Source organism: Patiria miniata, unplaced genomic scaffold (assembly GCF_015706575.1).
Source record: "Patiria miniata isolate m_02_andy unplaced genomic scaffold, ASM1570657v1 HiC_scaffold_5, whole genome shotgun sequence".
NCBI classification, from domain to species: domain Eukaryota; kingdom Metazoa; phylum Echinodermata; class Asteroidea; order Valvatida; family Asterinidae; genus Patiria; species Patiria miniata.
Window position 1 is genome coordinate 15,341,074 of NW_024037072.1, and position 22,608 is coordinate 15,363,681.

Below are 22,608 nucleotides of genomic sequence, written 5' to 3' on the forward strand. Positions count from 1 at the left end.
CAAGTGTGAGTGCACAATAAACTTTGGCCGTATTGCAAGAAGTCTTACATGAAATTGATCAAAACGATCCCTGCCAGAGCTTAAAAATGCTACGCTGAAAAATGCGATACTGATGGCACATATGGAACACCATACTTTTGGTCAAGTTTCGGGGACAGACAGACCGACCAACAATTGACATGTAGAGAGCTCACACCGTTGAGTAAGTAAACAACAAAGGCTATCTGGGGAAAAAAGTACCGTCTTATACATCTCTCAAAAGTAAAGGAATGCTTTACTCTGAGCATAAAGAACGAAAGCACAGCTATTCTTTTGATAGTCTTGCACAGGTACTTACAACCCTCAATTGACACGATCATGGTCTACTAACTACTGGATAAGGTGGCAGGGTGTGGGTAATTTAAGAGCTTTAGGCCCCAGTAACCCAATTCAACACGGCATAATGGAGTAATCAGCTTCCAATCTCAGAGTCCGATTCTCTCATTACGAGTCCCGTCAATACTCTCCAGAGAGGACGACGTTTGCTTCTCAAAAGAAACTGCCCCACCCTATGGGCCATCAGATCTAAGATCCCTGGTAAACGGCGACGACTGATCCCCTCAATGGCAGCAAATTCTTGCTTTTGTGTGCCATCACAGTTTGCCGGTTTCATTCAAGGAAGCAGTAAAAGAACCGGGCCTTGGAAACCTGTCAACAACTGTTTACACTAATGCCTTTAGGTCCTTCACAAACACCAGGCAAACATCCCAAGACTGAATAAACTTGCAAAACCTAAGACCTCCTGCAAACAAACCCACCCCCCCCCCCAAAAAAAAAAATGAGAAAAAAACCGAAACACTCTAAACTCACACTTCAAATAATCCTGCAAATAGAGAAAGAAACCCGTAGCAAATACTCCACACCAAATTTACTAGAAGGGGGGGGGGGGGGGGAAAGGTCAGTGGGCAAGACTGAAAAGACCATGAACAAACACGGGGAATAATGGTAGTCTGTTAAAAGTGTTTATCGAATACTTCTCAGTCAATAGCGAAGGGTGGGCTTATATGAATGGTGCAGCTGCAATCCCCCCCATTCAAGTGGCCTGCCAGGTCCTCTTGAAGGTCCTGAAGAGCAAATAAAGCGGAGAGGACAACAGCGCAGACTGCTCACTGAGTGCCCTTGTGTCTTCCTGTCCGATTGGGCCACTCAATTGCTTTGCGAGTGGAATACATTACCTCTCTTTATTTCTGGGAACCTCATACATGCACATGTACGTACTTGTGCACTGTGACCGCATACACGCATGCATACGATTCCACATAATGTTACAGGAATTTTCGCCGACTTACACGTTTCCCTTGCGCGGGGTGGTGAATTATAGAAATGGCTCCGAGCTCCATGTTAAATGTCAGGGCGTCATTAAGGCAGGAAACAATGATCGATGATTGGGAGCTTTGAATTATTCAGTCCGCGAGGCCGGGACAGGTATCCATCCTGGCCAGCTTTGGAGAGCACTTCCTTGCACATACATGAACTTCCCCCGGTTGACTCAGTCCAATTAAATTCTGCATTTGGCGCGCTCACCGAATCATATTTTTTTGTGTCTCCCCGGAGCTGACTTGTCATACAGGCCACTGATGAAAATTCACCGGTAAATATTCTCGGATTATGTACACAGAGGGAGAGAGAGAAGAGCTAGGGGTTGGGGGGGGGGGGGGAGAGAGGGTGAGGGGCGAATGCTCGCTCACAGGGATCCAGCCGTGCATATTCATTGGGGTTGCATGCTCTCCTCCGACTTGCAGAATTCATCCCGTTTGTAATATGATCGTGTACTTGTGTTGCTCCATGGCGACGAAGGGGGGGGGGGGGGGGGGTGAGGAGGACAGCAATACGCTGACAGGCACACGCTGAATGACTAACGCCGTGCAAACACAGCAGGGGCCCCGCGCACACGTTGAAGGAGTAGCGACACCCCAATTGAAAATGCCAACGAAATTTGCCCAGGCACTTGTCCGGAACACTCAGCGATGCTTCAGACAGAGTTAAATCACTGAGCCACACGGCTTCATAAAATGAAAACGAAAGAAGAAAAAAAATGGCGAGGGGAGGGGGGGGGGGGGGGGAGGGAGTGCAACCCTCTCTGTTAGCCACGTCAATACACAATTAAACGGATTCTGCTATCAATGAGAATATTGAAGGGAGTAGTGGGGGGGGGGGGGTGCGAGCTCTTACGGGGGAAAACACAGCTCAATAAAATGCAATGTGCACACAAGACCGTTGGCAAATACAAGTCCGTGTCTGCCGGCTCGCAATGCAAACACTCCAGCGTGAGCTCGGGCTTGTGTTCCAATAAGCGCAAATAAGCGGAGTGAGTCCGTTGTCATCCAACGACGGCGTAAGGTGCAGGGACAGCTAGGGCCGCGGTAAACACCAAGCGCTATTTATTGGCCCGATGACACCGACACACACGTAGACAGCTGCGCTCTGTGTCCACAAAGCAAGTCCAATCTTGCTCTTCATTATCGCTGGCATTCAACGTCCGGGTTTTAAATAATTGAAGCGATCGCTTAAATTAACCTCTGATAATTGCTGTTTGGCAGGCTCTCCATATTAAAGTTTCTGTCAAGTTTAGTGCAACCCTGTTTATCATTAAACATAATGGCTCTTGTACTCCTCAAGTATGAGAAATATTCATCCTCTTCAAGAACATATATGCTGGTGTTTTTTTGTCCTATGTTAAAATGTCTATTAAAAATTACAAGTACACAAATATAGATCAAATAAATGTAACAGGAAAAAAAATTAAATCAATAATTTCTCAAAAACAGATTAAAAACATCCGCATAAAAAGTTCAAAAACCTATTTACGTAATCCACCTTCTAGCCTGACGTACAGTGAACCCGTATGTCAACAACCTTCCTAAATTATAAAACTATCACTTTTACTTTCAATATATCACTTGCAACAAATGCCTCAAATTCTGTGATTCATATAAAATTAAATTTCACTTCCCTGTGACGACCAACACGTGAAATATGAATTTTGGGAAGATTTATGCATGTATGACAAGTACATGTATATCCTCATATTTTCTACCAACTTACAGATATCTTAACAACTGCTCGACTAGGGTGAATAAACATTGTGAACCTAAAATGGGAAACAAAGCATATTTGCCAATAATTTGTCATTGGAGAATAAAAAAAACTGAAGAAAAAAAATCAATCTTGGCATTGGATGACTCACGGCAGTATTAACGAATGCTCCGACCCATCTGCCCAATCCTGGAATCGTGGACAGGCACGCATGCCTACTCTAAGCAACATGTTCCCCCGGCTTTTCTAATCGAAAGCAGTCACTCAAAAATGGCCGAAATGAATACGTTGCCCTGTCACCGAATTAATTTGCCGATTGCAGGGGTTCCGATGTCGCCACACAACCGCCGCGGTCCAGCGACCAGACAATATGTTTGCCGATCCGCGGGGCAAATGTTTAGAGAACGCTGGTTTAATTCCAAACCCATTTGCCTGTGCAAATATTGACCCCCGCGTTTAAATATGGCACCAAAGTATGAAGCTGTATCTTGTTTGACTAGGATAACGGTTGTGTGCGTGTGGAGTGAGTGTACTGCCGAGACGGCCTACACCACATGTACACCTCTCCATATTTAATTCACCCCCAATATACAACATTTGCAAACATCAAAAAACAAAACTACCAAATTAGTATGAAATATGTTACTAGACTGTTTAGTGAATGACAGTCTCCCGATATTTTCAAGAAAAGTGGTATTTTTGTATCAATTTCCAACGCCAATACTCCCGCCAATTTACCATATTTAGTTAGTCTGAATTTTGTTTGCAATCGATTACACACCTATGAACAGGTACAAGCCAGCTAGACTGTTTCCTGACCTTACAATTCCCTGGCATCTATAAATTGCTCCATTTCAATTAAAGCGGGGTCAGGAAACCAGACTACGAGAACATGATTATTTTTCTTGGTTTTTCCCCCCAGCATCTACGAACACAAAACTTGAAACAAATTTTACAATTTTTTCTATAAAATACTAACTCCCAAATCCATCCATTTCTGAAAATGATAGCAAAAGCATATGTTGTATATTCCCTTTAAGCTACGCTCTGTACATCTTTCGGTGATAAGAAGGCTGATTATTATGAAAATTACCCTTCCTGCTTTAAAATATCCCAACCCTAAAGACAACATCAAACACAGCTTTCACATCACAGCTTATTCTGTTTTTTTTCCTCAAGCAAACAATACCCCACCTTGTGACATTACATTTAGGTCATCTGTTCTAAAACCTTTTTGAAGATACTGCTCACCACAGCAACATTTAAAATTGAAAAAAAAACATGGTGTGCTGGTAACTACGGTACCGCATTACAGCACTGCTCCAATTCAAAGGGTTAATATGGTGCGCTGGAAACTCTGGTACTGCCTGGGGCAAATCCAGCCCCACAAGCCCATAAAGTAACAACTGATAAGCCAGCCAATATCCAGTTAGGAAACTTAATTTACTCCAGATCCCCTTTCCCCAATCCGTCAATTCAGGATAGCACATCTGTAACACTTCAAGAAATTTATCACTAGTGTTTGGTTGAGCAGGAGATGGAGAGGGGGAAGTACAGTCATGACAGGCAGGTCAAGCGTTGGCCCGGAGTGTAACAATAAGATCCTTTAAGTCGCAGTTGTTAGTGATTAGGAGGTATCCTTCTGATTCATATCAACAGGGGCACATAACACATGTTGTGTCTTGTAGTAGCAGGGCAGCTATCAAAAACAGTATGTTTTAAAGGTAGAGTAGATCATTTGTCATTTGTTTTGTTTGAAGCAACAAAAGTATTCAAAATCTAAAGACAGGTGCTCAACAACTAACTAATATGAACTTTTAGCTCTGTGAATGCTGTATATTCCGAGAAAACAGTATTCTAGGATCTTGATTTCAATTCAAAAATTGCCAAGTCATATTTTGAATTCAGCATCCAGAACAGGTTCTCATTCAGCCGATTGCAGCTACGCGATGTCACGCACTGAACCAACAAATAATGGAAACCACGCGCACATATGCGTCGTGTCAACCATTCATGGTTTCGCCCAATATCAAACCAACTACGACTAACGGAAATTTACAAAAATGCGTCACTTGACTCATCTTTGGAATTGGAAATGACCTATTGTGTTCTTCAAAAAGACAGCATGCCAGAAGGAATAATTTCACAGGGAGTTTAGTGCCATTACTATATCTTTAAACCAAGTAACCTTTATAACAATTTTTGGTCAGTTACTTTTTGGATAGCTGTGAACCAAAATGCCCCAAAGCACCTCATGGTTTGCTGGATTCATGAGGGAGTAATGTAATACAATGTAATACATAGGTATTCCACAGGATTTCCAAGCTTTACAACACTTAATACAGTGTTTTTCAATTTTTAATGGCATAAACATGTGAAGTGAAGAATGAGGAAATTAGCTGATATGAGGAAACGTTGCATGCCTGAATGCACATGCCAATGGGTTAATTAAGGTGTGCATACATGTGACTGGTCAAGGGGGAAACAGGACCTGTAGAAATAATATGAAAATCCCCCCCCCCCTTTAATGAAAACTTGACACGTTTTTCTTGATCAGTTTCTTTGAACAGCTGTCAGAATTACTCTGTAAATGTCATCAATCACACACATGTGGAAATTAACACTGCTAGCACCAGCGTAAGATACAGTAAACAATCAGCTAGACCTGCTCCAATGTGATAAACAGATGGAAGGGGATACCTGTACCACGACTTTTTTTTTACCAAAAGATCCCCTGAAATGTGAGATACCGGAAACCCGAACTCCCCTCCCCCAACAAAGAGCCTCCTTTTTTTTTCCGAGTGCCGGGAAAACTGCCAAAATCTAGGAATTACTATTCCCCTCCCGCCGGCTGATAGCCCCAGTATTCCAGGCCATTGACTTCATTAAGACATGAAATATAAAAAATGCAGGCATGCTCCGTCACGCTAGGGCGGATTACAGATGCGTTTACAACCGACCTGAGTGCAAAATAGCTGCCGGCAAGACACAGGGAGAGAGAAGAAGATAGACAGAGAAGAGAGAGAAGACACGGCGAAAGCAGCGGGGAAAATAAAGTAGATAATATTCGGTCGGGGACGGTAATTCCTTAAGAGATGCATTGGGGAGAGCGGGGAGATGTGCACAGGTATAAATCTAGCCGGTGGGCATGATGGAGTTAGTGATGACTCGGATAATCCCTTCCACTAATTAGCTTAGAGCCTACTCGGGCAGGGGGGCTGCGCCTGATTGAGTTAGCATCTACTCCCCAGCGGGTAATCCGTGGCGAAATGACGTTATCTTCTTCAGGAGTATTAGCCACCGACAAATTAGCCCAAATAATCCTTTTGTGGTGCGGGACACATTCGAGGTCATTTGGTCAACAGTAAGACAATTACAAAAAATAAAAAATAACAACGATACTTGCTAAATTAACACAAAATATATTCCTTGTTTTTAAATATCTGTACACAGCCATTGACTATGTCAAAGGGAAAAATGTAAGTCTTAATTAGAAAAAAAAAAATCATTTTGAATCCAATTGTGCAATACCATACAAGCAAGATATACAGTTTTTTTCTGCAATACCCTTTTCACCTTTATACAATTATCAGCAAATGCAACTTAATCCAAATGAACTTTAACCCCTGAAGTACTGTCACAGAAAAATCTTTGTTGCCAAAATCAAACTTTAAAACCATTTTCCATCATTAGGAACTGACTGAACAACTGCATGACAAGCAATTTCACAGGTACCGTGTACACATGAAGCAGTGCATGTACACGTACATTATACTGAGCCTGCTAAAATGTTATAGCGCCCCCATGGTCCACTCACAAGCCAATATACATCACTGCAATTCCGTTCTCCCTCAATAATCCTTCACCGCAGAGGTATTACTATTGAATGCGTGTTATATCCACTTGATGGGCATGGACCAGGGACAATAGCCATTTCCCCATTGGAAAAAAAACCTCAAAAAAACCCATTATAATAATGAGAGGCCTGCTCTAGTCCACGCTGTTTATTTAAGCTATTATATTAGCATTTGCATATTGCAGAGACATGTGTACGGAGTGAGTAAATGTTTACCTAGGGAGTCTCAACCCCACAGCTTGTCAGTAAGCGCCTAGAGAAATAGAGAAGGAGGGGGGGGGGGGGGGGTGTTGTGTTGGGAGAAGGAACTTGTACTCTTTCACCATTATTATGGGCGGACCTAAGGGACTAGGCATATTGTATCGGCCATGGAAATAGGTTAGGCAACCATTGGCAAAGCAATGCCAGATGCAGTGCTGATGTGCGCATGCATTTTTGGGAATTTTTCCCTTTTTTTTTCTTGGGTGGCCATGGTTCCACTGAGAGTAAATAAACGAAGTTCTGTTTATGCAGTCACCTCTATGTTGTTCAAAGCATATAAAAGGAAAAGGAGGTCATAGTTGATCTGAAACCTGAAGGACTGTGAATGATTGGAGTTGTTTGAAGTTGAGGTACAATGACTTCCTACTTGTCCTACATTAAAAAAAAAAAGGTTTGAAATAAAGCTGCTTCTTATAAGTTCCGTGTGATACTTTGAATCGTACTTGTCCTCCACTACAAAAAAAAATATTCTGCAAATACTTGAATTTGTTCATGTGCACTGTGCATGAGTACAGGCAGTGTTCACTGCCAAAGCTGAATTTATGTCGAGTTTGTAAGTGGTAGAAAATAAACCTGCCCAAATGGAAAAGGCTACATGTAATTTGTAAATCATTACTTACATGGTAAATTGCAAATATACATGTGCATTGACACAGTGGTCATAAGAATGCAATAATCTCCAGAAAGTATCATTTACATTTCAAATATCCATTAGACGTTTCACTGATCTTTCAGTCGATTAAGCTTCCATTTTCCATGTCCGTACTTCACATTAAATAATATTGATTGGGGAATTCACACACATGTCAAGGAATAAAATTAGAAGATGCTTTCAACATGTCTAATCATGGAGGTAGAAATTTGTGCAGACAAATCAAATTCTATTTTCAATGTTATCATTCCTAATATAGTATCATTAATTTTAAAGAGAGTTATTCTCAATGCCATTAGACAGATTCATGGACAATTAAAAGTGGATGCAACAAGCCAGTGTTTATGGCTTCCTGCCTAGCCAAGCTGGCTGGAAATAATGATTCGTTTGTTCGACGGCCGTGCACACTACACTATAGAAATCACCTGCTGAAGGTTCGATTTTAATGATTAACTACAAATAGGAAGGTACAATGTGTCGGCCTTACTGTGTGATATTGGAGAGTGGTTACATGTAATTCAAGTAGTTATGAAACCTGTCTCTCTTCAAACACTGTGATATTAATATGTAGCTAAATTTAATCTCAATGGGCCATATTTTACAAGCTGTTACGATACCCATTTCTGGGTACAATTTGAGAACAATTTAATTTTGTTTTCTGGTTTATTTATTTTGTTTTCTGCTTCTATTTATTTAAACCTGAGTGTTGTTATTTTTTTTTTAAATGTTTCCCTTTTAAGTATCTGTAACTTCATGCTGTTTGGGTCAAATAAATAATAATAATAACAGCAGTTTGATACCTTTACTTAAAATCTAAAAATGTAAGATTTAACTTTCCAATGTGATGGAATGACCTTGAATACCTGGACAAAAACATCTTGTTTATTTAGATATGTTTTTACGTGCTGATTTATTATATTTCAGTTAGAATGTGACGCACTTATTTAACATTCAAGTAAATTTTATTTCCCCCTTTTTTTTGAAATCTGAATGTAGCCATTATCTACATGTACTAAATAGATGGAATATAATTTCCATTGCAGTTGTTGAGACAATAGAATTACTTCATCATATAATAAAAATTGAAGACAAATTTCGAATTTTCCCCAAATATATATTTTAAATGCCCTCAATTTAATTGAGAAACTATTTCTTTTATCCCGTTGACCAAGTGGCAGGGTACCGATTTCAACAACAAGGCGCCCAGTCTAACCGCACATACCGCACGCCCCCCAAGGTCCCACCCACAACCTGGTATGCATCACGGCCGCATTACACATGCTTCATCATGCGGTCAACCAAGCCTGTGCCTAACAGTGACTACCGGTACATCTGGGTCTGGCTAGGTCACACAAAAGGCCCTTATCCCCTAATGGGACCGGCCACCACGGGGCACCAGTGTAGAACCGGCCATACAGCTTGTCAGCTTTGATTGCTTATGCAAATGAGCCATTCTAATGCAACTGGGCCAGTGCCAGATTGTGGCACACAGAATTAAGCTTGCCTATTGGGTTTTGTGCACAGAAGCTTGCCTGGTTGGTTTGTACAGTACACACTGCCTACATGCCATGTCAGGGGTTATTTACAAGGAGCAGCACACTGCCCCTGGCGAAGGAAAACAGGAAAAGACCACTGTCACCTCATTGGAGGGTTTGCTAATTCCATTGGTTTGGTCAGAACTATAGCATGAGCTGGACTAAGGCAAATAAACAGTTTCATAACTTGGGGAGTCAGGGCTTATCTGCAGTACTAATCAATCCTAATCCTATTCAGTTGGATAAAGGGCCCAGATTACAGACACTTTCCATGGCAGTGTGGCCTTTATACTGTGGGTCACAAGCAGGACAGGATGTCCATGGGCCATCACATCGCAAGGTGTGCATGGTACACAGATATCTCAAGAAGGATTTGCTCAAGGCAAGGAGCTGTTTCCTAATTGGTCCGTCCGATAGACCAATCACTGCGTAGCACTTGGGGGTTGGGGTTGGCATAATTGCAGGTGATTTCTTCAGTGTATAACCATGGAGGAATACGACACTGACTACAGACAACCATTAACAGCTCCATGAGACAACCAACAAAGGTGGCCATTATCTACCCCCCCCCCTTATTTTTGAACAGGAAGCCTTTGGTGGATGCATGCCCATGCAGGCATGCAAATGCGATTAGCTAGGACTGCCACTTCAACCATGATCAAATTATGTGACCGGCCTAGGCTGGTCATTGACAGCATAAACACACCGCCAGGACAGGGCATCTTGAGATGAGAAACAGGGGGGAGTGATTTTGCAGACAAAATAACTATTCAGGGCCACCCCTTGAAAAGTCCCTTGAGACTTCGCCCCAAGCCAGCTGTGACCTACTGGCCCATGAAAGTAGTCAGTTTACAATTTGTGTAAATACAGGGCCCTATTGATTCAGATTTCCTGGAGACCTCATTAGAACAGTGAGGAACTGGTTGATTCATTTATGTCTGTCACCTATGTTCATGCATACTGCAACTGCCAGATGAAGTTGTCACTTGAACATATTGCTGATTTGTACACTTGTAGGTATTTTGTTAGCATGTGTTAAGCGGAAAACTTAACAAGGAAACCAGCAAAACAAGCTGACATGCTTGTTTGAAATCTCCTTACTAAAATATTACAAACTGTGGACTTTAATAAGAAAAACCTGGAAAAAAATCCAACAACCAGTGACAAAGAAAGATCACTTTGGAAAAAGTTGATTGATCTGCATTAAGAGTGTGAATGAGACAAGCACACATGATTCAGTGTTGACAATTTTTTTGACAAACAAGTTTCAAGTAAAAATTTCTTTGCTGCTGCCTAGGGATTGACCATGTCATGTTTTTGGTACCATCTTCATGTCACACACATGTAATATCCTCATAGAAAACTCTGATCATGTTCTTATTCATGTCCTTCTATCATATGCATTACTGTTAAGTCCTACTGACTCTGGGGAGTAGAATCACATGAATCACATCTTCATCTTCCCTGAAAATTCACCCTCTCTATACCTTTCTTGGATCATCCTACTGTCTACAGTCCTTCAGTAAGCCTCCCCATAACTACCCCCCCCCCTCCCCTGCAAATAACGTCCCTTCCCCGTGATAAATACATTTTTCATAACTTGCTTTATCAGCATCTGCGGCTGGGGACGGGCTCCGCTAAGCCGATTATTTTTTTCCTCCCCGGGTTGAGGGGGAAAGCAGCTTACAGGTTCTGACACCGTATCATCTTGCCTGAGCTTTTTTTAATCTTTTAATCCCCCTTGAAAAACAGCACATTAGTCCTGGAAAAGCTGGCGTCCCGTCCAGTTGAATTGTCACGGGAAGGCTTCGCCTAGCAATTATCCAAATGAGGGAGGGATTATGCGGACAGTCTTTTTGGTTCAGGGTAAAGTGACACACAAAAGTCTACATGTGAGTTGATTTAGGACATTTGCATAATTTTGACATTTGAGCATGAAAGGTTATCAGGGAAATGGGGCAATTGTTTCATGTCGTTGTTTTCTCCATTTTATGGCACTACTTAATGCCTACTGATATAACTGACGGCTTCCTTTCGTGTTTCAACTTGATGGTTTTAAATTTCAAATTTTGAAAAAAATAATCGCAAAGGATGGACTCGCCAAAATAGTATAAATTCAGTTAGTACATGACTAACATGCATTTTCGGTACTGATTATGTAAGTGACTGAAATTATTTTTGGTGGTTGTGGTGAAACATGCTCACCAGTCACCTACAAACTATATGTTACTACAGATCAGGTATGCAACTGGCAAGTTGGGCGCCTCAGACCAATCAGATGATGAAGATTTATTCAGGTGTTGTACAAAAAATAATGAAAGCTTTACCTTCGTGCAATGGAAAGAATAATTTCATTTGGTGACAGATGGAATGTTCCATTTTCGCCTCGTGGAATGGAACATTCCATCTGTCACCTCATGAAATTATTTTTACCACTGCACTCACCACCAATGCACCTGACTAATTCATGTAAAGGCTGATGTTTATCACAGCAATAGTGGACTACACTAGGGTTACAGTACAACATGTACATTTGTATTATTGTTGATGTACCCTAACGTGGCGCGGCCCCTAACGTGGCGCACTTTGATTTTTCGCCTGTAGCGCCTACCTAGAGCAAAAGTTTTAACTGAAATTTCACAGAAAGTGAAATTTCATCAAGTTCTAAACAGTCCTGTTCATAAATCGCGAGTTTATTTACCCGTAACAAAGTTAGAAGGAAAAGTTATTTTGGCGTGATTTTCCGATTTTATTTTCAAGTGCAAAGTGAACCCTTTGAAAATGCCCTGAAAAATAAGAAAATAATTTTCTGACAAACATTTGGCTGGGTATGTAAGTAGAGATAATAATTATTTATCACAATTTATCAAGTTTACAGGAATTCTTAAGTGTTAATTTGGAATTTTCCAAGATTTATTCAAGTGCGCCATGTTAGGGAACACTCCGCCAATTTGTGCCCAATTTCCGGACGCCACAGTTTTTGAATTTCGGATTAAATTTTATGAAACTGAAATCGTTCACAGAGGTTAAATAGCAAGCATTAATAAGGTAAAAGTACCAGTATTTTAATGCATGAATTTGAGGTTTGTCAACAAAGAGGTTTGGCAACACTACACGAGGAAAGTCGGGTAAGCTTCGAAGTGTGCCACGTTAGGGAACACGACTATAGACCTTGGTATGTGGTCAGAAGTGTTCTGAATGACAGATACAAAAAAGGTCAATGAATGTGTACTTTTTTCTCTCTCTCACTCTGAGCAGCAAAGTCTGACCCCACCATCTGTCCCAATCTCCAATGTTTATTTATAATCCCATCCCTTCTGGGAGAAAAAAAAAATCCAAGGTTTGCCGAAGAGATGATCCGATAATAATGTAATGCTACACACAAAGCCCTTCAGATTATGATCTCAGACCCAGTGGGCTTTGAGCAGTGTAAGACCTAAACCTGGGTACAAATTGCACTGCCTAACACATAATCCCTACAAATGAAGGATGGGCAATAGAACTGTTCTCGTACAAAATGTAAAGAAAGAAAGAAAGAAAGAAAGAAAGAAAGCAATTGACAAATTAGGTATCAATTATTTGTTAGACTTACCTGTCTCTCTGTGTGGTTGGAGTGCATTGGCAGAAAGGCAGAAGGAATCCACAGCAGAGTTGCAGGGAATGGATATGACGAAAAACGTAACAGTGGTGCAAAAACAAAAGTTGTACAACATTAGTCTTTGTAAAACAGAAGATTGAAAATATACGAGCAATGTTATTTCATATTACATCTTCCAAAAGGCTTTTTCAGTGGCATTTCAATCCCAGAACATTATTTTAAAAATGTTGTAACTTGAAATGAATGACGTTGGATTACCAAAATTTGTATCAATCATACATGTACAATGAAATCTAATTTGGATGTACAGAATGTCTCCAAGTCCTGAATCCTCCAATTTCAATACGATTTTGCATACCCCCTAGGGAGTTAGGGATAATGAAAGGAGTTTTTCCTAAATAAAAATTACCGAAAGTGAAATGCATTTTGTTGTAAAACATAACATAAACGATGATAGCTTAAAGCTTGAAGCAAAGGCATACTTTTGTACCCAAAAGTTAACTATACATATTTTACAAAACATACTGATGGTCAAAAATGAAATAATACCCATTGCATAATATATTGGCTCGAAATGGTACCTGCAGATGGCAGCAAGAAAATCATCACTTTGCAGTCAAATACAGTCATAGTGCATTGCCCTAAATCCGTCACATGAACAGCAATTTAGTCCAAAGTCAAAAAGATAATTAGAAAGGGAAAAGATCATAACTTTGGCCATACCTTTCTCATCCTTGACAGGGATTGGTGGGTGCGAGTTCATCGCGTTGGACAGCTGCAACAGTCCTGAACCGTGTCCTGACATCATACTGGGCGCTCCCCCTATACTAGCTGGATGGGCGGGCATGGGTACGGGCGGGGCATGGGCGTGGGGCAACGGGTGCTGAAGGGCTGCCTGGCCTCCCTGGGGTGAAATGGAAAACAAGGGGGTGAATTTTTTTAGATACTGGGACATGAAGGGATTGGACTTTTAATGAGGAAAGATCTTTTCAGCAGAAGTGCTTATGAATACATTGATTTAAAATATAAAAATCACCACTGACTGCAGAAATCGAAAGGGGTAGAGTGTGTCAAGCAAAGAACATTGAGCAATTTTCTTCAACACTACAGAAAAAGAAAATTATGGAGAGCACTTCTGTCAACATCAAACCTAAACAATAACAACGTAGCAGTGGTGTGTCGCAAGTGTTTATTGTCTTGAAAATTGTATACCGGCCATGTCATGTGATTGTGGTACAAGTATAATGAAATAGAAAAGTTTGATAAAAGCTCAATCATAGTTAGACTTGCTACAGGCAACTACAACAAACCGACAAAATGTGAAAACATTTTTTTTTTAAGCAGACCTTTTTTTTCTTAAAAACAGTGTACGTGTTACAACCAACAAGCTACAGTGAAAACACCAACAGCTCACCCATAATTTTGTTAAAAAATCTAAACGTGAAATTGTTCTGGCAGAGTGCAGGCATACAAGAAAACTCAAAACAAGTCAAACTCAATCAAAACTAAATAAAAAAATAAAAAATTAAATCCCATCCCGTAACCAAACTTCAAAACCCCAAAACGTAACGTAAGAGATAAAAAAAATTAAAATGTAAACGCCAACAGATATATTTATTGATTCATGCTCCTATAATAAAGAAACAAACACTACTTGTGACAAAATGGAAAATGCGGTGGTGAAAACATTCTGAGCCATTTCAGACGAGAAATTTACAAGCTTGTGTAAAACGGTCACTCCATGAGCGCAGGCAGAATTATCGTTTACAAAGACAGTACAGACATTAACTTAATTGACTGCATTTTAAACAAGCTGGTTCAACTTCTGTCATCCGGAGGTCATAATAATTTATTTTACGTCCCAATTTTGTTGAATTCAAAATGAGAAGATTAATATCAATCAGTTTGGCAACTGATGAGCTTCAGATTAAACCCACTCTAAAAGTAAAAAAAAATCAGATTGCAAAAAAAGCAAAATGGATCTCGCATACTGCCACACACACTTATATATACGAAAAAACTGCTGACAGCATAGGCTCAGTTTGTTTGAAATACTCCGACTAAATTAACATCGGTGCTGTCTTGGGGAGCACACTCACTTTCCAAGTTGATCCCTGAAAGAACAGCTGTTGCTGCACAATGCCCTGTGTATTACACACCCCAAAACCACAAGATGATTAGTGGCAGAGTCAACAATAACGATCTAATTGAAATCATGGTCAATTAAGGGTGCTTCTGTGGAGGTGTGCTGTGGACTACAGTACATGTACATATGCGGTTTATATAGTGTTGAATGAGTGGAAAAAATCAATACGAACAACAAAGGCTTTGACAACAATGTTAAATAAAAAAAAACTCCCACAACCCCTAACAAAATTTGATATAATTTATTATTATTAGGCCTGATGTAAACAAACATAAAAAACTAAAAGTGGGTTGAATGGATCATTCTTCAAAGACTTGCTGAAAGATGTAGTTATAAACAGAAGAAAAATTATATAACAGCATGCACCACCAAAAAAATTAGGAATAAAATTAACAGAATTAACTGAAACGTCAAATTTTCTTTCAAACCCACATGTAAAAAGTTAGTATTAATGTGCAACTACGGTATTTTACTGCCACTGTGACTGAGAACCGTTAAATCTTTTTCGAAGCAATTAAAATTTTAAATATTAACTTATCAACTATCAAGCGACAAACAAACATTAAACACAAAACCACATACAGATATCAATCGCCCGAAGCTGAGAAGCAGTTAGACAAACATGATTTATATTCCCTGCCACTTATATTGGTTTTATTCCTTAGTCTCCAATTGACACCGCCCTCTTTACGAGATGAAATATCCTTTTGGCCCTTGTTTCCTTGGTAACTGGCCAACCCTATATGCAAATAAATTCTCCTTGAGTCCCGATAAAAACTTGTTTGCTCGTCTGGCAGCATTAGCAGCTTGAAACCACTGATAACCCTAACCCTCATATTTAGGGAGAAAAAAAAAACCTAACCGATATCCAAAAATGACTGCGTTATCAAAGATCGTATAGTATTACTGTTTTATTGAACATGTACATTTGGACAGACGTTTTATCTACTGGTGCTGTGGTTTAACAACCTAGTTGAGACAAAGGATTGTACTATTTTACTTTGTCTCGAGGCCATGTGTACTTAAAGACCTATTGTATTGCTAATTTCGCTGAAAAGCTGTGCCAAACAAATCATAAACAGATATCCACTGGCTTAATGTACTCAATGTATTTAATGTATCCCATCATGGAAAATAAAAATTAGGGACCATTTGAAATGGTATGCGTACAGGATACGTACAATGACTTGGAAAAAGTTGCTTGTTACGTCACAATATTTTGCATGATTATTTCATCTGGCAAATTATTGGCAATGTGCAAATTATTGGCAATGTGCATTTCAAATCAAAATGTTAATATGCACATATGTGGGTTTGGTAAAATGACCACACCAAACTGGTGATGTAATTTAGGTAGTTTTTTCAAGCTGCATAATGTATCCCATAAACGCATCATTTCTCAATGATCCACAGTATTGATTTAAAGGGAATATACAACATTTGCAAACATCGAAAAATAAAACTACCAAGTTTTTACGAAATACCTTACTAGGATGTTGGTAAATGACAGTCTAAAGCATCCTGTAAAATTATGGCACCTGGTGTGAAGTCATTTTCAAGAAAATGGTATTTTTGTATACATTTCCAATCGTGGTCGGCCAACCACCGTTGGAAAAACCTAACTATTTTTCAACCACTGCCCCAATTTTACACTTTTTTTAGTCCAAATTTTGTTTGCTATTGGTTACATATTCATAAACGGGTGCAGGCCAGCTAGACTGGTTCCCTTACCTTACAATTTTCCGGCATCTATAAATTGATCCATTTTATCTTTAGTGGAGTCAAGGAACCAGACTACTTGAACATTTTTGTTTTTCTTGGTTTTTCCAGCATTTTCGAACACAAAACTTCAAACATGTCAGTGTAACAATATTTGATCTATTATACTAACCCCTCAAATAGTTCATTTCTGAAAATTACAGCAAAAGCCAATGATGTACATTCCCTTTAAAGCACTGCCTAATAGCCAAACACAAGTTAATTTCTCAATAAACCCATAAATAATGAAAATAAGTTTTTACCATTCGCTACCATTTTTTTTTTTACCCAGGCCCAGACTCAAACAAACACGTAGCGACCATGGCATAAGTGGGATTCCAATTGTCTCTGTACACGTACCTTTTGTTAATTACAACATAGCAATCATATTGAGCTTTGTCCTTTACAAATTGACCTGTCCACTTAACAAGCCTAATTGGTTGTTAAACAAACGTTACAGGCTATACTTGCATATAATAGTAGTCTTATCTCAACAAGTTTCCTTGGAAGAAAACTGGTCAAGTACACTCTTGAAGTACATGCAGGCTTTAAAATACAGACATGCAAGTTCCTGGTTTAATTCCAGTGTGAACAGCCCAAGTCCCATGCTTTCTTAAATTGAATTATCACTCATTTGAAAAAAATGTGTTTAATGAGGTGAAGCCGCTGTCTCCATCTGCCGTCTGCACTCCAATTCCTGGTCGGTTTTCTGTCAATTTCGTTTTGTCTTCCCTTTGTTTCAAAATGCAAAGATTAATGTGAAACAGCTACATTTATTTCCATGTTTCATCCCCCCCTCAGACAGCATTATTAAAACACAACCGAGCTGTCTTGTTCATTTCGGGAGGTCTGCTTTTTTTGTGTTTCTCAGAAACTTGTGCATTTTTTTGCAGAGATAAAGAGAGAGGAAACTGTCAAACTTACGGAAAAATGTGGAAACGCCGACTGTTGCTGAGAAAGAAACAAAAGATAACAGCCTACATGAGAAGGTGGTTGAGCTGGGCCTGAGTTGGGGAATGGGCACAGTGGGTGTCATGGCAACAGTTTTGGAACTTTTCTCCCCGTTTCTTTGATTCTTTTAAACATTTTCACTGGTTTTTTTCCCTTCAGATTTTCCTATGATTCTGTAGTAAAAAAAAAAAAAAAAAAGGTCATATAAAAGTACCCTTACTTCAGATCTTCAGACATTTTTGTTTCATTAACTTGGGGAGGAAACTCCTGCTGTTCTTTCTTGGCATTATTATACTCACGTAAAAGCAGAAGCCCAACTTGTACTTGCACTCAAAAAGATATTTTTCTGAATTGTTCATGTGCTGATTCTTTTATACCATCATTAAAAACGTTTTTGGTCTACGTGGCCATAATTCGGAAGGTCCGAACTCATCGAAGCTTCTTTTTATTCAGAGATTTTTTATCATCTGAAGTTTTTTTTTCTTCAGGTTGGTTGCTGAAGCATCCCTGAGATTACTTGGGGGACTGGATGTAACAACCATCAGAGAAAGTTACTTTTCTTTGCTCGGCAGACCAAGAGCCCCACTTATAAACTTGCTTTCACAAAAATGGCAAATTTAGACCCTCTCAAATGAAACCCGCAACTATTTTTAACCTTTCACATTTTGGGATTAGTGAACCAAAGATAAATTCAACCGCCGCGAAATGCAAACATATTTGGGGCTCTATTGTCTAAAATACCTTCCTTTTACAAAATTCAAAAACAAGGCAAAATACCCACCGAGTTTTTTCAATTTTTTTTCTTCGATTCACTAAACTGAATCGGGCCAAACAATCGTAGAGAATTTTACAATCACTGGCCATGAAGAACAGGGCGAAATTCCTCACCGCCTTAGTCAAGGTATCGAATCAGTTTCACTTCAGTTGGCTGCACTGTGTGAATGGAAAGCAGCCACGAAACCACAGGCATTCACAGACTTGAATTAAAAATATCCCACGTCAACCAAATTCAAAAATGGGTCTGAAATTGCTCAGGCCTCTGCGTCATACTTGTTTTTAAGATTTCAGTTCATTTCAGGTCCTTTCAGGAAAGGGTTTGGGGAATTGCAGGGAAAGGGTTTGTAGTTTACAAGGTACTGTCCCTATCCTTAAATTAAGGATAATTATGTGACCCTCTAAGCATAAAAACCAGTCACTTGAACCAACTTTTGAAAACTGGGTTTGAGGCTCATTGGAAAGGATATTGAATGAGCTTTCCAATGATGTATAGAATATGGGAATCTGACCGAGTTATAGGTATTTTCAGTTCCCAATTTTCAGTGATACTCTATATTATAGACTGTATTATATGCTGTATTTAAAAAAAAACCGACTTTACGACTTTTGACCGGTTTTGTGCTGGAGGGCACATATATCATATTTTAATGACAGGGTCAAGCTTTTAAGAACTCCAGATATGTTTCCTTTCCTCAATCTTGGTGCATGTAAAATGGCCGGATATACCCCATTTAACGGGAAGATATCTACCATGGGATCTAGACTCCATGTACCTCTGTCTGTGGAGGAAGGAAAAAGTCTGACCTGGGCTTTTTCCTATGGGCAGTTCCGACTCACGGTTATCAACAACCGATGGTTTGGTCAGGGTTTGGTTAAGAGTGTAGGATGTGAGTGTAGAATTAATAAAAAAAAGTGGTGAGGTGGGAATATGCGGTCAGGGAAGGACTCCCCAGGTATAGTAGCCTTGGTTCAGGACTGGATTTGGATCCCCTAAAGCAGCCTGTCCTGGGCCCAGTTTCTTGGCTTTGCTTACAGTTTGCAAAAAATCCCTGCTTACTATAGCAGAACAAATTCCGTGCTTACGGTAAGCGTATTTCATGCCTTAGAGAGGAATTTTGGCTTATGCGCATGTAATTCTGTGCTTATAGGGTCAGCACAGAATTTTTTTGCTAGCACGATTAGCACAAAATGGTGATCGTAAGCACGGAATTCTGTGGTTAGCAGTGCCATGAAATTGGACTCAGATCCCTGACAAGTGCAGGCAAGGGCGCCATCAACAAGATGAATCAAAACCAGACTTGGGAACGTTGGCAATGGGACCCAAGACATTCCGAGCAAACCTCACAGGCGCCAGCTATGTCCAAGCAAAGGCACATGTGAGAGGTAAGCTTGGAATGTGTTTTGGGTCCCACTGTCAAAGTTCCTAAGGTTGGTTTTGATTTATCTTGTTGATGGGGCCCTCTACCACTGTGTTGGCTTTACTGACTCGTCAGGAATCGAAAATCGAAAAAGAAAACCCAGTCTTGGACAAAGACTACAGGTAAGGATGTACATGTATTGTAGGTGTGTTGTAGGATCGTGCTCACATACATGTACACCTCCCTAATGCAATATACCCCCTTGTGAATTATGGAGGGAATCATTTTACATATTCAGTTTGTATGGAGAAGCACATTCTTTTTGCATGCAACAAATAAATTTGCATAAAAGATATTGTCAAGTGCTTCAAATCAATTTTAGAGGTCATACAACCATTCTTAGCATCCTGTTTAGTTCAGATAGTATAAGCTAAATCCCTCAAGTCAAAATGTACAATGGAAAAAAAATGCCAAGAAACTCCAATCGAAGCTCCATAAAACAAAAGAGATTTGTATACTGTTGATTGAAAGACGAGTTAAAAGTGGACAAATTGACAAAACGGGTTTGAGAACATGAATCGGGACTCACCCCAATGATGGCGTTGAGTTCGGTCATTGTGACCTGCTTAGCTCTCTCCACAGCCGCTGCAACTTGCTGTTGGTGCTGCGAGGGGAAAACATGACAAGGCAGCAAGGCCTAGTAAAGTTGGCTTCTGAGCGCACACAATTGGTGTCAATGGATTCAGAATGGCTACTCACCGGAAGTCTTGTCATGCATCTAGTCTACTCAATGGGCCTTAGCCCATTCAATGGCGTTATTGGGTAATCCGAAATGTACAGACCAATCCGGGCACGTTATCAATTCTATCGCGAAGGCCCCCTTCAATGGTGAAAGCATTGTGCTAGCTATTGTTCAGATAATCCTTTACAGGACAGTTGTTTTGTACAATAGCGTGAGCAGTGGATTCTCCATTGAAGGGGGCCACATGCGTGTATAACTGTGACCACGTGCCTGGATTCGTCTGATAAGGAAAGTGTGGAAATTTCAAACTGAAAAATTTAACTTCTCTGTTGGATGTAAGACTTACCTCTTGTGAGAGAAATGGGATGATTTGTACACAGATTGCGTTGAGACGCTTGGCAATTTCTGTCTGTAAACGGAATATTGAAAAAAGTTAACAGATTTGTTAATTTCTCCACACTTTATGATTGAACAGTGATTAAACCTTAATGATTGAATAGTGTCATTTTAAATTATTTGTGGGCACACATTTTTCAATTCTGCTACTACAAGCATTGGCTGCATTTGTCAAATTCATTCCAGTCCCAGATTTTTTTTATTTTCGGGGGGGGGGGGGGGGGGGGGGGAAATAGGAATTCAGTCTTTGCTGTAATTACAATATCTGAACCCCAGAATCAATCGCGGTCGATTGCAGTGTAGACAAGTATGCGCGAAAGAGAGCAGGAATTCCAGGTCGCCTCCGTTAGGATGATGTAGACCCCAGCGCTGTAATTACAGCAAAAGAAAAAAGGTGACATGACAGAAGAGCTAACAAAGAAAAGAAACCTGAAAGAAAAAAACCTGGAATGTGTAAATAGAGCATGACCGATCAATCAACACGCTGGATTGATGATCAGTTGCTTTCCCTGTGGCAGGCTCATGCTGCATGGCTTACAGCCTCACACTCCCCTAATGACAAGTTTTTTCGGTTCAGTCCCCGAGGAGGGGATAGTTTGCTTGATCTAAATCTGTCCTGCCTTTCATTGGACCATGATCCAAACCGCCAACTATCGTCATCGCACAAACTATCCAAGTTGAGATGTCAAATGCGGAGATGGAGCCTGCTCACTTTAATTGGGTTTGCTCTTTTTTTTTCTTTCTTTCCTGCGATTTGGCAAACCGTGATTTACATGTAGATGTAATCAGTCTCACCTCTGCACTTTTGACTGGATAAATTGACTTCTGAAGTACACATCATGGTTCTCCAAGAGTGGTGGATATTATTCAGAAGGGCGAGTACCCATACTATATTTGAAAAGTAAAGGAGGTGTCGATAATTGTAGAGCACCGCAGCAAAATTATTATGGTGCTCGACACACGGGATGGTACGTGGGTTCAAATTATGCCCACGTGGGACATGGTGCTTGTGGTCTTGGGCAAGACACTTAACTACAATTGCCTCTCTCCATCCAGGTGTATAAATGGTTACATGTGAGGATACAGATCTGGAGCTGCTCAGCAAAATGATCTGATGGCCAGGGCATTTTACTTATCAGGGATACATAAACGTCACTCTAGGTTGCTCTAGGATCCACCACTTCTCAAAAGCAGAACTGACCAATGGACAGGCAGGAAGACAAAACATTGCAGGCATTATATAGTGCTTCTGTCTCCATGGAAACTGTTTCCCATTCCAGTGACAGCTACATGTAGCAGCCTAGCACCCAGGACTCCCCCCCCCCCCCAACGGTGAGCTATGAGATAGTGCTCCCAGCTCTCAAGAAGGCCCTTCAATTACATCCAGAAAAAAAAATCCTCTAAACCCTCCAATTCTGGCCGGGCCACCGACCGTACAGGAGTAAAAGACAAGTTCCAACGGCCGGCCTAATCCCGCAGGCTGTAAACAGCTAAATGGACGTG

General features: G+C 40.3%; 1 protein-coding gene across 10 annotated transcripts in view; it reads right to left on the bottom strand.

Moving 5' to 3' along the window:
* The window catches only part of LOC119740949 (transducin-like enhancer protein 4), a 65,940-nt gene that overhangs the window by 28,670 nt on the left and 14,662 nt on the right, over positions 1-22,608 (bottom strand). The window contains exons 5-10 of one of the 10 annotated variants that reach the window (XM_038216456.1): positions 21,056-21,118; positions 20,557-20,664; positions 17,806-17,826; positions 15,077-15,121; positions 13,701-13,881; positions 12,972-12,979 (exon numbers count right to left, since the gene is read on the bottom strand). In XM_038216456.1, the coding sequence (XP_038072384.1) occupies positions 12,972-12,979; positions 13,701-13,881; positions 15,077-15,121; positions 17,806-17,826; positions 20,557-20,664; positions 21,056-21,118 (426 nt within the window). Of the gene's footprint in view, positions 1-12,971; positions 12,980-13,700; positions 13,882-15,076; positions 15,122-17,805; positions 17,833-20,556; positions 20,665-21,055; positions 21,119-22,608 lie in introns of all 10 variants that reach the window. The other 9 variants (XM_038216455.1, XM_038216458.1, XM_038216457.1 and 6 more) reach the window with 9 other exon arrangements.